This window comes from Haemorhous mexicanus, chromosome 1 (assembly GCF_027477595.1).
Source record: "Haemorhous mexicanus isolate bHaeMex1 chromosome 1, bHaeMex1.pri, whole genome shotgun sequence".
NCBI classification, from domain to species: Eukaryota; Metazoa; Chordata; class Aves; order Passeriformes; family Fringillidae; genus Haemorhous; species Haemorhous mexicanus.
In genome coordinates, this window is record NC_082341.1 from 139,625,410 (window position 1) to 139,642,307 (window position 16,898).

The 16,898-nt window shown below is 40.5% G+C and overlaps 1 protein-coding gene across 11 annotated transcripts in view; it reads left to right on the forward strand.

Annotated features, from left to right (window-relative positions):
* The window catches only part of OXR1 (oxidation resistance 1), a 264,414-nt gene that overhangs the window by 181,037 nt on the left and 66,479 nt on the right, over positions 1-16,898 (forward strand). For 2 of the 11 annotated variants that reach the window (XM_059865236.1, XM_059865262.1), the window contains exon 1: positions 8,656-8,862. The exons of 6 other annotated variants lie outside the window; for them this stretch is intronic. In XM_059865236.1, the coding sequence (XP_059721219.1) occupies positions 8,709-8,862 (154 nt within the window). In that variant the 5' untranslated portion in view covers positions 8,656-8,708. Of the gene's footprint in view, positions 1-8,655; positions 8,863-12,750; positions 12,835-16,898 lie in introns of those variants that run through there. 3 more of the 11 variants (XM_059865252.1, XM_059865279.1, XM_059865316.1) reach the window with 3 other exon arrangements.

Sequence of the window (16,898 nt, forward strand, 5' to 3'; positions counted from 1 at the left end):
TTTTGAGGATAAATTGTAGTAATTATTCCCAAAAGGACATAGTGAATAACCATCCACAAGTTTTCTACATGATCTTATGGGAGCAAATGAATCAGGCATACGCTTGTGATGTGGTGCCAGTGGGGGAGGGGAGAGACACCAGATGTTCCTTAAGAAGCCAGATTTAACAAGAAAGAAAAAGCAGAACTTCCTCTTAGTAAGATCAACATACTTCTTCTAGGTTTTAATTCAAAAGAAAATTTCAGGAATGTCCTGCACAAATTTAGGTGGCTCAGGAAAAGGTATGTACAAAAGGCTTTCATATGCTTATTTAAGGGAAACAACCACAAAAAAAAAACAAACAGGTAGCAAAGGCTGGAACAGAATTCAGTCTCTTTTTAACTAATCCTTAATCCTAGAATGCACTGCCTAAGCAGGAGCAAGTAAAACAGAAAATCAGTAATTCTTATTAGAATAAAATTTTGCAATCAAAAGGATCAGCTGTTGCCATTAGCCATATTCTGGTTTAAGATAAATTCTGATGATATTTTGGACCCATTTTTCTAGTAAATATCACTGTACTTTAGATGACATTTCTACATAGAACTGACTGCTCATCACTGTTCTTAAGCCTTTTTTTTTTTTCCAGGTGTCTGAGAAGAATAATTTTGTTCTAGTAAATTGAAAATATCTTGTATCTTAGGTATCTTCAGGTCTAAAGGTTGCAATGAAAGCACATAACCCATTACTAAAAGCCATAATGTTTTTTGCATTGTAAACTGATTTGGTGCCAAACAAGCATAATGAGAGTATGTGACAAGGAATTAATTATTTCTTCAAATAGACAGAACCAGTTCATTAAATCACTTTAAAGACATTATTAATTTGAAGATTTCTAATGTTATAACCCCAAGAAAGACTGTGGATTTCTAAAGTATGTGGCTTTTCCTGTAAACATGAGGAATACAGCCAGTCATGAGGTTCTGAGATATTGATCTAAAAACATTTTTCATATTAATGCTCTGAATCAAGGCTTTTGTTTGAAATCTGAGTTGTGTTATGATTGCTTAGTCTTCAGAAATGGTTTAGAACCAGACTGAACTTTAACAACTGTATCCTACCAGAAGGACATTCTATTTTGCCATGAACCACTCAGTCAGTGTAAAAAGTGAATTGGAATCTGGCTCTATTGTTTCTGAGCAAGTACAAGGAACTTCCTTACTGGATTATAGTTCATTAACAACTTGATAAGCATTTAGTGAGAGTTAAAGAAAAAAATAGTTACACTTATATGGCAAAAAGGAAAAAAAAAAAAGATTAAGTCAATACTGTTTGCTTATGATTCAAATATCTGATGAATAATCAATTTTCTGAAGCCCTTTCATAAGCAGTTATTTATCATTTGCTTAATTTATGCCTCTGTGGAGGACGAGATTAGCTAGTAAATACTAGAGAGTCATCAATTATACTGCCAGTGTTTTCCATGTTCAGTTGCAAAACACATGATGAAAGAAAATAAAATGTCAGTGAATTGATCACACAAAGGAGACGTGTCTGCAGAAAAATGACTCTGTTCCCCAAGTGCTACAACTAGTAAACATCCTTAAGCTGCATGGGTGTCTCTGTGAACATGTATTCATAGCCCCTGGAGTCCAAATTCAATTTCGTACAACTCCCTGAAAGAACAGAATGTTCTGTTTCTGGTTTTTTAGTGGCTGTTCAGCCACTACTGACCAGATAAATAGGAACTGAAGACCTGGAGGTCATTTCTTGTGTATTTGATAAGGTAGTCTGTATAAAGAGCTGAGTAACTGCAGCTGAAACTAAAGTTCTGCCATAAACATGGAGAAGTCCCCCTATGATGTGCCTTTGTTCTCAAGGCCATATTTGAAAACTTCCATGTTGATATCGCTGACATTCTAACAAATGTTGACATGTTACTGGAGAATGGATCATTTCAACACCCAAACATATGCATACTTTGGGAAAATAAGAAAAATTACATATTTAGTCTTAGAATATTCATTTTTGTAATTCTAATTCTTTTGCTGTTTCATGAAAAATAAAAGCATAAAAACAAGATGGATGGGGACTGTGATTCTATAATTTTGCAGAGAAGCTGAGTAACTGCAGGCAACAAAGCTTGTCAGTTACCTGAATCTTTGAAAATTCAGAGCATATGCAGCTGAAATTGGGTACATCCAAAAGTGTCAAAAAATTGTGGCATGTTTTTGAAATCTGATAAAATTATTTTGCAAGATGAGGTAAAGTGGAGTAAAATACCCTTAATTTATACTCACTTCTGCTGGGTTTCATATGCTTAGTATGAATTCCTGTTACTTTGCTATGTATGCCAGTACAGGACACTTGTGAATCAATTAACATTTTTCATATATGTGTTACAGCATGCCCCAGATTGGTTTGTACAATTTATTTGCATGGTGTTTCTATCTTTACTATCTAAATTTAAATTATTGTATGAAGATTTTTGAAACCTGGCTAGAAAAACAAAAAATTCCTTTGTCCTTAAAGGTGAAATGGACTTGTTGAGCTGTCCTAATTATAAACAGTCTTTCTTGGATTACATTAGAGACCAAACAAACAAACAAAACGATAATATTTATGTGTTCAACTTCTTGGTAAAAATACAAAATCACACAGTGAATGTTACAGTACTTAGCTATTATGAAATTAAACATAAGGAGCAGTGCATCTTTTGATGCTAAAATATATTTTAGGGGTAAGCTGAGACATCCAAATGTTCTCCTCATCCTGGAGAAACCTCATATCTAGGTGTGGCACCTTTATTTTGTATAGCTTCTTAAGAAATTAAAGATTTATTGAGCCATATTTGAAATAAAAACACAGCAGGCATTTGATTCAGTTTTCTACTAAGAAAACAACTCTCCTGAAAGAGATTGCTGTTATAGCTTCCTGCCTTTTTCAGTGTAATTTCAAGAATAATTGTATACAAAATATAACCTGTACTTGAGGTACCCCAGTCCAGAATCAGGGACTGCCAAATTCTCTTGTTGCCCATGTTTATTCTGTCTTGTCCCTTCTGCTGAACAGGGAACATCAGTGAACATCAGCATCAGTAGTCAAGGTAGAGAATGGGCCCCATGTCATTTCAATCTTACAAGGAGCTGGTTAGTAAAATCAGAATTATATCCCTACCTGCTGAAGTCTGAAATTCCAGGTTTGCCATTTCTGAAGCTAGTATGCAGATGGGAGTTTCTTTCTTGTTGAGTGCCTAATCTGAATAGAGGATGTGGTCTGTGAAACCTTATGAACAGCCACACCTATCCCACAGTGCTCTGTGAAGAACCTCTTTTAAACACACCCATTTACTTAGTGTCACCGACTGGTTATCTCTTTTCAACTTCTTCCAAAATTATACTGACACTGAATTTCCCCTTGGAATAAACTGAACATTCTAAATCACAAAAAATAGATCTGTGCAAATGTTTTTGCTTCTAGAACTGTGTACTTCCATACTTCATCATTCAAATTAGTTTGTTCCTAGGGAAATAGGCCTGAGAATGTGGGAGTTCTGCATGCCTGAGTTCTGGTCCCTCCTTCAGGGACTGCATGTGCATTCAGCATTCTGTTCAGTTTTTACTGAAACAGCATTGGAAACAGAGTGCAGGATGTTTTTCTGTGTCTTAAGAGTTTATCTTTTTCACAAGGAAACAAAAACCCAAACAAATCCTGAATTATTTTAAATTACTAAAAATAGGTTTCATTAAGAATTAGGAAAGAGGTTAAGCTTTTAAGAAGTTCTAATTTAAATTCATATTTTTGCCAATTATGGGTTTTGCAACCACACAAATGGTATTGTCTTGACCAGTGGTAGTTTAGAATACCTAAGAAAGGCATGCAGCATCCCCATAGCATTACACGACAGTCAGTGCCTCCAGAATGACTCAGGAACCTGAAATGGGGCATTTGGTTCAAGCTGCCAGAATTACATACTTGCCTAGAGGTTGTTTATACACAAATGAATGCTGACTAATTGCCAAAAGACTGACCCCAAGACTGCCACCTCAGAAAGCGTGCACAGAGCTCCTTTCTCACAAACTAGAGTGAGGGGTTGGGTTAGTGCCTGCTGCACTTTTGCCTGCAGCTTGGTCACACCACAAATTTGGCAAGACATCTTGAGAGAGGACCGTATCCTGCACACCAGGCATGTGAGCTGGCCCAGCCCTGAGGAAGTTGAACAGCATCTGCTGGCATTTTGCTGGATTAGTTGCTACAATTTGCACTTTCACAAGCAGCAGATCTGCCCCTGAAGAAGTGATATTGCTACCACTTGCTAAGGTTTTATCTTTTTATTCTCCTATGAAATACTTTTATATATAACTATATGTTCAGACTTTGGAAATACTTGTACCCTATTGTGTCCTTTTCTATCTGACCAAAATAGATCCCTGCTCTCTTCCCCATCTTTTAGGATGCAGCTCAATCAGCTTGTACCTGCTCTGGTTTAGGATTTGGAGATCTAGCTACGAGACCAGGTTGTGTAACAGATTAGCATAAGGTGTTATTAAATATTACATCATAAATGCAGACGTATTCTGTGAGACATTTCTGTAGCTACTGATTCTGTGCATAATACCAATATGAAAGTATCTCTATTTGTGCCACAGTCTGACTTCTAATTTTGAGCTAATATACACTGGCACTGAAGACAGAGGCTGGCTTGAAACTTCCTCTTTCTCCCTCCCTCCCTTTCCACTCTCCCAGGCACCTAGACTCATCTGTTGTTTTGCAGCTTGTGCTTCTACAGGTATTTACACACAGCTCAAACAGATCTGGACATCTAACTGGGGATAATTGTAGCCTCAAAGCAAAATAATAACAAATTAACAAAAAAGGTTTAGTTATTTTTTACTAAATCAAAAGGTACTCTTAAATTGATCAGCTTTACACACAGTTCATTCACCTGCTAAATGAATCCTTGTGCTTACACTCGTAGCATGGGAACAGAAACAAGCAATTAAAAGCAGGTAGGACCTGTTCCTCTCTATTGGAGAGACAGTTCTAAGTGGCTGAGTTACAGAGATCCTCTTTTCTCCACTGATACCACAGGCCAGAAGAGATCCTTGCTGCACATTTAGAAATCAAACACAGATTTATTAGTCCTCCTCAGCAAAATCCTGGCTGTTTCCAGACACTTTGAGGACAGAAAGGAAAAATGATCTGTAAAGGTGTTCAAGATGAATATAAGTGTAAAAAATGATAAATATTGTAGAACCCATTTATATTTGGTTTAGCTTTACAGTAAAAGGGACACACATTGCTGATGTATGGAGTGTACATGTTGCTCCTACCAATTAAAAAGGAATGCTGCAAAGCTTTTCACATGGAAATATTGGCTTCAATCTTAAGTACCAGTACATTATATTTTAAAGAGACACTGGATTAAGTCTGGTCAGTTTTCAGAGCAGCGATCTTTGTTAAAAGTCTTGCTAGCACAGGTGTGGTACTCCTAAGGCATAGCCAAGCTGAAACAGCATCTTAAAGCCCCTACCACTGGATATTTGCATTGATGATACCTACTGATGTATCATGGAATGGTTTGGGTTGGAAGGGTCCTTAAAGGTCAGCTAATTCCAACGCCCCTGTCATGGGCAGAGACACCTTCCACTACACCAGGTTGCTCAAAGCTCTGCCCACCCTGGCTTGGAACAATCCAGGGATGGGACATCCACAATGTTTCTGGGCAACCTGTTTTAGTGCCTGACCACTCACAGTAAAGAATTTCTTCCTAATATCTTAACCTGACTTCTTTCAATTTTAAGCCATTACTCCTTGCAAGAATTCCCTCTCCAACAGTCTTGTTGGTCCCCTGTAGGTGGAAGGTGCTTTAAGGTCTCCTGGAGCTTCCTCTTCTCCAGACTGCACCCAGCCCTCTCTGTCTTTATAGAAGAGGTGCTTCAGCCCTCAGATCATCTTTGTGGCTCTCCTATGGAGTGGTTCAAACAAGAATGGTCCCCATTCTTCTTGTGCTGGGGGCCCCAGAGTAGGATGCAGTGCTCCAGGGGGCTGCTCCAGGTGGGAGAGCAGAGCAGAGGGGGAGAATCCCCTCCCTCGACCAGCTGGCCACACTTCTCTTGCTGCAGCCCAGGACACAGCTGGCTTTCTGGGCTGCAAGTGTGCATTGCTAGGTCATGCTGAGCCTCCTCTCATCAACCAACCTCCCAAGTCCTTCTCAGCAGTGCTTCTCTCTGCTCAGCCTGTTTTTGTGCTTGGGATTACCCTGACCCAGGGACAGGACCTCATAACTGACTTGTTGAACTTCATGAGTTTTGCATGGGCCCACTTCTCAAGGTCCCTCTGGATGGCAAGTAGTATAACTCTGACTATATTCTTCACAATTTATTACTAGTGTAATATTAATTCTTGTATTACAGTAATGCCTTGAAATGTTATCAGTAGTTTATGAGTGTCACGTATCTTAAAGAGTAGTTACTTTTCTGAGAATTGATACCTAAACCTTGGTTTTATAGTTAAAACAGTTTAACTGAAGAATTTGTTCTTGCTAAGTAAAAACATTGCTAAATGGATGCTTTTGAGTATAGACAATGATTTTCAATACTATGAAAAAACCCCACATTTCAGTAAGAAGTAGTCTTTTTCAGACTAGTTCAGAAGGACTACTTGTGAGGAAAGCAGGTGAAAGCAGCTAAAATAAATTCATAATTATCAAATATTTACCTGAAATGTCATCAAAATGCTGTCTGAATCTGAATTTGTAGACTCTATTACTGCAATATAATGAAAAAAACACTGCCTCAAGCTGCACCAGGGGAAGTTTAGATTGGATGTTAGGAAACATGTTTTCATCATAAGAGTTGTCAAGCCTGGAAACAGGCTGCCTATGGAAGTGGTAGAGTTGCCATCCCTAGAGGCTGTGGCACTTAGGAACATGGTTTAGTGGTGGACATGGCAGTGCTGTGTTAACAGTTGGACTTGATGATCTAAACAATTTTATGGTTCTATAAAAAAAAAAAAAAAGGAGGATTATTTCAAACCACAGAAGAAATACATGCAGTCAATACAATAGCAGAGATGTGTATGTGGCTGGAATACTGGTGGGCAACTGATCTGGAAGTTTCAAATGGGCTGATCACCACATTTGTAAACTCATTTCTCATGCAAAGATGTAATAGATTTTGTCTAAAATAGAATCAGCGGGGCAAAAGACCAATCATAACTTCTTCATGGCAGAAATCCTGTCATAAAATGAAAACTAATTACACTGCTTAGAGCAAGAAATATCTGGTTGGCAGAAATGTTTATATTCTACACATCTAGTTGTACTTAGACCATGCAGTGACTCCACAGTTCCAGATTTATTCACTAGCCTTGAAACAGACATATTACTCATCCATTTCTACTGGAAGATCTTGGGGAAAGGAAGGAGGAGCTAAATCTGTCAAAATTTTCTTGTTCTCTTTCAGTGAAAGGTTTTATTTGAAAAAAGTCTTGAACATCATTATCTCCTGAGCAAGAACTGATTTGAGTAGTAGAAAGGTTGATTTGAGTGTGCTGTTTAAATCAAGTAACCCTCAGAAATCAGCACTCTAAAATGCTGACATTAAACTCTGATTTAATTGAGCAGCTGCTACAAGTGAATAGGAGTTGAAATAGCTCAGCACTTTGTTCAACAGTTCTGCATCTACACAATAGATTTGGCTCAACAAGAGCATTTTTTATTAAACAATGCCTTCATTTGCAGCTAGATGCAGCATATAATTATATCATACTCATATTAGAATATAAGCACGTTAGCTTACAGTTCTGTGTTCTCAAGGTCTATGGCACAGAAGGTATGTTCACAAGGTCTATGGTATAAATATCATTATATGGCTGGTTTTTCAGCCTCAATACTTGGAGAACCCATCATAAGGCAGATCTTAATAATGAGATTCAATGCCTTAGGCATTTGTTTTTCTGTGAAACTCTTGGATCATGTTTTGATTAGTTTTATTTTTTTCAAAACTTAAAAAGTTCCAAGAATCATGGGGATGAAGAATGCAAAGCTACAAACGAATACCACAAATCAAATGTCTTTTTCAAAAAGAAAGAAAACGTGTATGCCTAGTAAGTTTTGCTGGAAGTCTAAAGTCACCTAGTCGGTTCAAAGGTTGAGTCGGCTATCGATGTTGGCAAGCCCTCCAAGGAGGGCACCGGGCCATGGCTGGCATCCCAGCAAGGGCGGTGGCATCCCACGGCAGGGACACTCCGCGAGAGGCAGGGGTCAAGAACAGCAAAACCACACGGTGTCACGGCTGGTCCTGTCTTACACTTCCAGTGGATAAATATCTCCACGACTGAGAAAAGATTTAAAAGTAAGGTATTGCCTTGATTCTCCCGCTGGGGAATGCTGAGACAGGAAAGCTGAAAGTTCATAGAAAGCGTTGCAGCACATGGTTGTAAAGCACCGCGCTTCCAAGAAACACAACCAACTTCCCGGACTGCGGGGGAGCCCATGAAGGTGTACAGGTGGCCGTGAGCCTGCCCGAGGTCAGAAGGAAGCGGTGTCCCGGCGTCCCGGTGTCAGAGCGCCCGCCGGCCGTCCCGCCCCGCCCGCGCCCCGCGGCGGCGGCGCGGCCCCTTTAAAAGGGGGCGGGGCCGCCCCAAAGTTTGCCCAAGTTGCGGCGCGGGCCGGCGGCGCGCGGGTCCCGGCCCGGCCATGGCGCCCCCCGCCCGGTAGCGCCGCCATGGACTCGCTGACCTCTCTCACCGGCAAGGGCGGCCGCCTGCTCCGCGGCACCGCCAGCCGCCTCTGGGGCGCCGTGCCCGGCGGCCTCCGCCACGGCCGCTGCCAGGATGGCCGGAGCCGCGGGGAGCCGGGCCCCGCCAAGCCGACGCCAGGTACCGCTGGGGAAGGGGCCGAGGACACGGGGGTGGCCGGGGGGTAACGGCGGGCAGCAGGAGGCCCGGGCCTTCCCGGGCAGCGGGCTCGGCTCCTCGCCCCTCCCGAGCCTTCTCGGAGTGCGCGGGCTTCGAGGGGAAGCGGGAGCAGCCGGGGCAGAGGGTCCCTTCTCAGCCGGGAGCGGCCCCGACGTGTCCCGGGCTCGCAGCCGAGCTGGTCGGGGAGACCGACAGCGGCTGGTGCCCCGCTCCGGGCGGCTCCGAGCGGCAGTCGGGGGAGACCGAGAGGGAGAAGGCGGCGGGGAAAGGGGGCGCAGGGAGGGCGGGGAAGGGCCGGCACGTGGGCCGGGGCCGGGGCCGGGCGCTGCCGGCGCCGCGCCACGGAGCGGTTGCAACGGGGCTGCGCCTACCAGCAGAAAACCGACTGAACGTCTTCCTGATTTCCGTGACACAACTCTTACACTTCCTTTATTAACTTCCATTTCCTGGTATTTTTACAGACCAGGGTGTAGGAAAGCACCTGGAGCACAAGCTCTTCAACTAGCGATGTCCTTTGTCTACGAGGTTGCCTCTGCCTCTCAGGTGCTCCTGAAGAACAGGCAGCATTACTGGGAAACAGGCTCGGGGATGCTAAGGGCAGTAGTACCTCTGCCACTCAGTGGCCAAACAGGTCAGTCAGGAGATAGCAGTAGGTGACTCCTTGTCCTGTGCCTGGGAGGAAGAGGGCTGCTGTTGTCGCCCCTTTCCTTGATAATGCTGTTGTGGCTGTTGGTATAGGTATTGTAAGTATCTGATGTGAGCACTTACATTGTCAAGAAATACCATGAAAACTGGAGGGTGGTCAGTAAATGTACACACCCTTGTTCATGGAGAAGAGGAGCATGCAGTGAGAACTCCTAGAGAGGTAATGCTATTGATTGGGAGTTAAAAACAAGTCATGACATAACTAGTAAGAGCAGCATGATCTAATGATTACTTGGAAAGAAAAAACATATGAAGTTAAGTTTATGAAAGTACTTTGTAATAAATAAAGAGGAGTATACAAGGAATAGTAAATCTTTTCCTTTTTTTCTCCTTTTTTGAGAAGCTCTGTGTGAAATGGATGAATTGATATTTGTTATAGTCTCTAGGTGAGGTTGAAGTCAGGTCTCTACTGAAATGAAATATTAAAACACATTAAGTCTCTTTGTTATTGTAGGTTATTATGGAAGAGTAAAATAGTTGTTTTCCTTGAAGGGAAACTAGGTCTGCTACTCAGTGTGGTAGGTAGGTAATAGGAATGCCAGTGCAGCCAGTCAGATGTAGATGTTTTTTCCTTGTGTGCATTGGGTCACAGTTCTTGCACAGAAAGGATAATTGGTAACTAGCTGTATTTACATTGCCACTCTTTATTTCATGTCACTCCCCACAACATACACAGGGGGTGATAGGGACAATAACTTGTTTCTCAGTAGTGAAATGAAGTACGTTGAATAAAGCCTCTGCAGTTAAAGACTTTCTGACAAAGATTACTTACACTCTTTAGTGGAACCAAAACAGCAGTAAAATGCTTTAGCGTCTTCTATCTTTTAATCTCTTACAAGGCCTTGTGTTCAGCTGTTAATATAAAGCACCTCCTGTGATATGTAGGATTTCTTGAAGGGAAAGGCTCTGTTTTCCCCCCTTCTTTTAGTAGAAAGGCTTAACTCAGACTGCATTGTAATGTTCTGGGGTTCTTTTTTCCCTCCAGCTCTGAGGAGAAAATGTATCTTCTCAGATGCTTTTATAATGTAATGGTTAAAATTTGTGTTAATGACAAGTTCTAGAATGCAGGGTGAGTCTCTGTGTATATGAACTTTAATGCACGTTTTTCCTCACCTAGGTGAAGCATACTGCTCAAGGCAAGTAGACCTTTGCCCTCCTGTGCTGCCTTCCCCTTCACAGGGTTTCTGTCAGCTATGGGCAAAAACAAATTCTTGTGACTATAGAATTCTGTCAAGCATCTTGCTGCTTTCACAAACCACCTGTGCCCTTGTAATGGGTGCTGTGGAAACTGTAACAATGATTACAATGCTGCATTTGAAATCAAACCTCTGTTTTAATTAGAGATGGGTCCCTGGCATTAGCTTAAGACTTAATAGCAGATTCTAAGTGCTCCAAATGCTTAGTCTCTGCAGTGTCCTGAATCCAGGCCTACCTATTGCTGTGGTTTTTCCTCCCCACTTAGGGCTCTTAGAGCTTTCAATGGTTTGGGTTTTTTGGTTGGTTTTTTTTGGTTGGTTTTTTTTGGTTGGGTTTTTTTGAGTGATTCAGTTGTGACTGTGCATTACTTGTTAAGAGAGCAGTTCTTCATAAATGCTTAAAAACCATGTTTCAACTTCTTTGAAACAAAAACCAACCTTTTTAGCTTCTACAATGAAGTATCTCAATTTAATTAATGTAATACTAATAATTTTACCTTTACTGTTTTCATGCTTGTTTTTTGAGCAGTTGAACAGCTTTTCTGTCAGGTTTCCAAGTTCAGGGAGGCAGGTCTGTTCAAATGCTGTGCTTTAAATCACATCTTTGGACACATGCAGAGCAGTCTATAGTATTTCTTGGTAGGGAGAAAGTACTCACTGGAAGACTGGATTGTGCCATAGGAGACTGTAAACCTGTTTATCCAGTTTACACTGTTTGTGTCAGCAGCCTAGTCAGTGAAAGAACTTTATAAAGATTTTCTGTCTTTTAATGGTTGTGATGGAGTATAAAAATGCAAATATAATCAGAAAGTCAAGAGAAAACATCTGGCTTTAGTAAAGACACACTCAATGTCAGAGTGTAAAGTTATTCTTTTTTTAAAAAATGCCTGAACCTTTGAACTGTAACTTCTAAATATAATCTTGATAATTTATAGGATGAGCTAATATGTATGTATTCAAGCCTGGATTTACCTAGAAACTTTAGCTAGAACAGTGTCATTTTTTTGATTATTGTTATGTACTATAGATGTTAGCATGCTGAAGTTGCATGTGGTTTTAGTTCCTTTGAGAAGCAACTCAAGGAATTTTGGGAATGTGTGATTAACAATTATCTTTTCTGCAGAATTAACTTGAAGGTTCAGTTTAATTTGAGTCTCATCTATTCAGACCTTTTACTTAAATGAACCAGCAGCACATCCCATAGTGCAGTCTGCTTTGCTGTGTTAAGAGAGTGTGACCAACAGTGAGGGACATGGTTTTGCTTTTCTGTGATGCTGCTGAGCCTATACATTGAATGTGCTCTTTGGTTTGAGTACCACTGTTCAGGAGAGCTGCTGAGGAACTACAGAGGGTCCAGCCAGTTCATTTAGGGGCACAGGACATACAACTTGTGAGGAGTGGTTAGGAGAGCTGTGCTTTAGTGATGCAGAGGGGAGACCAAGGCAACGTGAAGGCAATCTAATTATGACCTATATGTACCTAGAGGGACACACTCTTCTCTGTGCTAGGAGATCAAGGAGGAGCAGCAGCCATGAGTTTTAGCTTAGGAGGTTCAAATTGGACAGTAGAAAAAACTTTACAAGGAGTGGTCCATCACTGGGACAGTTATAAGCTAACCTGATTTCATGTTGACAATAATTCTTCAAACTGGAGGCTGGAGTAAATGTATTCAAGAGGCTTTTCTTCTGAATAACCCTTTGATTCTGTGAGGATATACTTTAGTACCTGGAGTCTTATGCTTCTTCCCTCCTAGATATTTTCACTTGTCTTCATGGAGGGAGAAGATAGACTGCATAGTTAGTGCTGACTTCCTGCAGTGTGTCTTTCATGAAGAACAGAAGTTAAATACAAACCAGTGATTCAGAGACTCCTCTCAACCAGTCTATCAGGGAAGTTCTTATAGCTGCCTTCTATTGAAACTTTTGTTGTTGTTGTTTTTCTCCCTCAGGTTCAACTTGATTGTTCAGTTCTGAACCATCTGGCCTATGGGCTTATTTACATTTCTTTCATACCAGCTTTGGAGTCTTGATTGGTAAGGTTACCATACACAGTATATCCAGTAAACTGTGTGGCTTGTCAGTCCTCGTTACTATGCTTAAGGTAGCAACAGTACATTAGAAGAATAAGTGTGCAGTGCCAACTTAAAATGTTTCTCAAATCCTGATGTAAAAGTTAGTGTCTTTCTTTCTAAAAATCTGTCTTAGAATAAAGCAAATATAAGAATAAGGCAGGTTATTTTCTCATTTTATCTTTATTCAGTACCTAATTTTTAAGAAATTACCAGGTGTATGATAAAGTAGGAAAGAGGATTCAAACTGGGGAGACACACTTCTGTGAGTTTTCTTGTACACACTGTTCCGGATGAAGCACATATGAAATGTACCAACACCCTTTACAAAGACGCTAATGCTTTGCTTTCATGGCTGAAAATAATTCAGTTGGTACAGGCATAAGAAGCAAATGTGGTCTTGGAATGTATCAGGCTGGTGACTCAGTCATCTTGTGATATGTTAATGTATGCACAAGCTCTTCTTCAGACTTCTGTGCTACTGGTGTACAGGATTTCTTCAGTATTCCCTTCGTGCATGGGATGTTAAATGATCTTTTACTTCAGGTTCTGCTTTGTACTATTGCATCTTTCCCTGCTTTTATTCCTCCAGGCTTTGGAACTTCAGAATTCATTGTGTGTCCTTTAACACAGCCTTTGCTGTTGATTGTCCTTTTGAATTTGTCTGCTGATGTGCAATTGAACTGTGTTAAAAACTACTCCATTGGGATCTCATTAATATACCTCTCCATTCTCCTGATTTGTATTTCTCTCCTCTTCACTGAATCTTTTATATATTTCACAATTCTTTATCCAATTTTTGCTGTTCAGCAGGATTCTGGTGTTTCAAATGTTTAACTGAAGTTTAGTTTATATACTAATCTAGCAGATGACTGAAACATATTTTTTCTGGTATCCTTTGACTGTGTTAAATTTTTGCAAATTTGCAAAAATGCAAAATTGCATTTTTGTTTTACTGTGTTATATTGGTTTTGGTTTTATCTTAATTTTTCTGGTTAATTTCCATTTCTAGCATTCAACAATTTACAAGGTGATATTTTATTGAGAACCTGTGTACTCATAGCAGCATTTCAGGTCACTACATGTATGAATAATAATTTTCTGTTCATCATTAAGCAATACACCTTGTGTTATATGTGTAAATCTCCCTCTGGCATGGTTTGATGGGGTGGCCTTATGTATCTGTATTGCCTGCCAGAAAAATGGAAGTAATCATAGTTAGAGATAAACAATCTTACTTGCAATTTGAATTAACCCTAAAGTTAGGAAGATGATGACTTCAGGCTAGGTTTCTCAGTGCTTTTTTGTGCTTTAGAAATGTCCAGAGATGGAACTACACAGCTGCCCTGGTCAATTAGTATTTTTTGCTATCTACTCAGAAGTGCTTTTGTTTCTTCTTTTTTCTGTTACCTTTTGTTCTCCTGCTATATGTTACTGGAGAGACTGGCTCTGTCATCTTGATACCTCTGGGAAAACTATCTAGAAGGTACAGGATGGCTGCTGTTACAGTCCTTCAAAACCACTTCTTCAGACTGGAGAGGCTCTGTTTTCCTGGCCTCTTCTCACAGCCCCTGACTACCTTGGTGTCCCTTCACCAAAGCAGTTTTGTTTATCCGTGCCTTCCTTATTTTGAATGGGGGCAGGGGGAGGGATGCTAGAGCCAGTATTCCAAAGGCATTGCAGTGTAAGGATAATAGGTGTGCTCTCAGTCTGCTGACCTCTGTTCATAGTAATACAGCTGAGGATGCTGTTGGCCCCTGTTGTTTCCAGGTCATGCTTCTGTCTCCTGTTTTAGCCTCTGCCTACTAAGACCCTTGGGGTTTTTTTTTTCAGCAGAGCTGCTCCTTGGCTGGGCAGTGCCAACTGTACAACACCAAGGGCTCTTTCTTCCTGTGCAGAAGTCTTGTCCTGCTGAATTCGATTAGGTTCCTTTCAGCTTGTTCCCAGGTCCTGCTGAACAGCAGCCCTGTCATCATGTATGTTGGCTGGTCCCCTATTTATCTGCAAACCTAATGCAACAAACTTGTATAGTAAGATGTTTACAGAGGCTCTGCGAATGACTCCACATCCACAGCAGATCCCTTTGCATATGAGCAGAACAGTTGTAGTGCACAAGTCAGCAGGATAAGCTGACTGACTTTGAACTCTTAGAAAGGGGTAGGTATCATGGGCTTAAGTGTGATGAGGCAAAGCGTAAATTCTTGAAGATATGTAAGGATATAACTTGATATTGCTGCTTGATGGTGAAACTGCTGTTGTGGTATTGGGTAGGCTTGAGCATGTATGACTAAATGGGCTTAAATATCTGAAAAAGGTAGTGAGTAGTTACTGGAAAAGTTGACTCGCTATATCAATAGTGCAGACAAGATTTCTGCAAGTTTCCATTAAAAGATGTGTTTGGACTGCAGAGAGATTTTACAGGAGGTGGATACTGGAATTGGGTGGTTTCTGATGTATTAAAGTGTATGCATGTATATTGTAAATGGAACAGGAAAGGCAACTTACTGTTGATTAAGACATACTGTGGCATAATCGGAAGATTTGGTAAAGCATTTCTGTTTACGTTGAATGTGAAATCTTATTTTAGAAGAAAGCCCATGTGATGTACATACCAGGAGTATCTGGTATGCACAGAGCACATCCTAGCCACCTGGAGAAGTGTCTTGTCTTAAGATTGTTTCTCTTCAATTGTTTTTATTCCTGAAATCATAAATTTAATTATTTCTGCCTACATGCTGTGCATCTGACTGGATAGGAGAGTGTTGTGTGTAAGGGGATCACAAAATCAACTTGGACTGATGCTGTATCTGTTGCAGGAAAAAGCTATTAGGATGTGTTGGATATGCTAATGCAACATCAACAAGGTCTCAGATTCATTGAGCTTGGGGGTTTGCTCAAAAAAAATATGAACAAAGGCATCATGTGAAGAGCAGTGATAAGGATCAAGAGTTTTGAGAGCATGACTTGGAAAGACTGAATCAGAATGAATAGCAGTTGCTTAGCAAGAAGAGAGTGAAGGAGGCATTATGACATTGCCTTGGTCTGAAAGCCTACCATTTTAGCTAAAAAACTGCAGACTACAAGTATCTTGTTGGCTACTTTTAGGGCCTCTGGTTCCGAAGATGTGGAAGACAACTGAATATAATATTCTTATAATTATTGTAAGCATATCTAGCTGCAGGAGGGGAGAAGGGTTAATGAGACAGTTGCTGACTGAAATGTAGTCCCTGTTGTTAGGAGAGTCAGGTCACCAGGTCTTTTGGAATATAAAGATTTCCTACTTTAATCTCTTTTGTTTCTTTATTAATAGATTATAAAGATCTAATTGTTATTGAGCAGATCTAATAAAGATGTAATATCTGTGCTTCCTGTTTTATCAATTAGCAAGTTGTTTCCATGCACTGCTAAATAAAGAAGTATGTGAAAATATTTCAGACTACTTTTCTTTCTTTGATTCATTATTCCATATGTGCTTTATATTTAAGATCCTGTGAAAAACTGTGTCCTAGACAAGAATTTGACAAAGTTGCTGCCTTTTCCTTTTTTCTGATGCACCAATATGCAGTTCTTGTTAGGGTGTTGGACAGTGGATGAATAATCTTTTCCTTACCTTCTTGATCATAATAAGCTTGATACCTCAAGCTCATGTATTAATTTTAAACCATTTGCAGTAATTGTGGACTTGTCCAGATTCTTTGCTTTTTCTCAGAGGATACTTGTTTGGTTTATGAATTTATTTCTCTGGAAAAAGTGGTTTTGTTGTTTTTGTTATATTGGAATGAATGGCATAGCAGCTGAGCAACATTGCAAGTTGAGATTTAATCTTTTTGTGCAGACAAGAAGGTTAAAGGAAAGTGAATTCATTTTGCTCTGTGCAGAGCTTGTAGATCCTCCAAAGCAGCTCCTGGCTTGTATCCTTATCTTTACTAGCTCTTAGGGCCAGAACTCCAAAGGATGTGCTAAAAGCATCAGTGAACAGCAAATTGGAGTTCTACAATTAAGCTGAGGTGGCATACTAAGAAATGAGA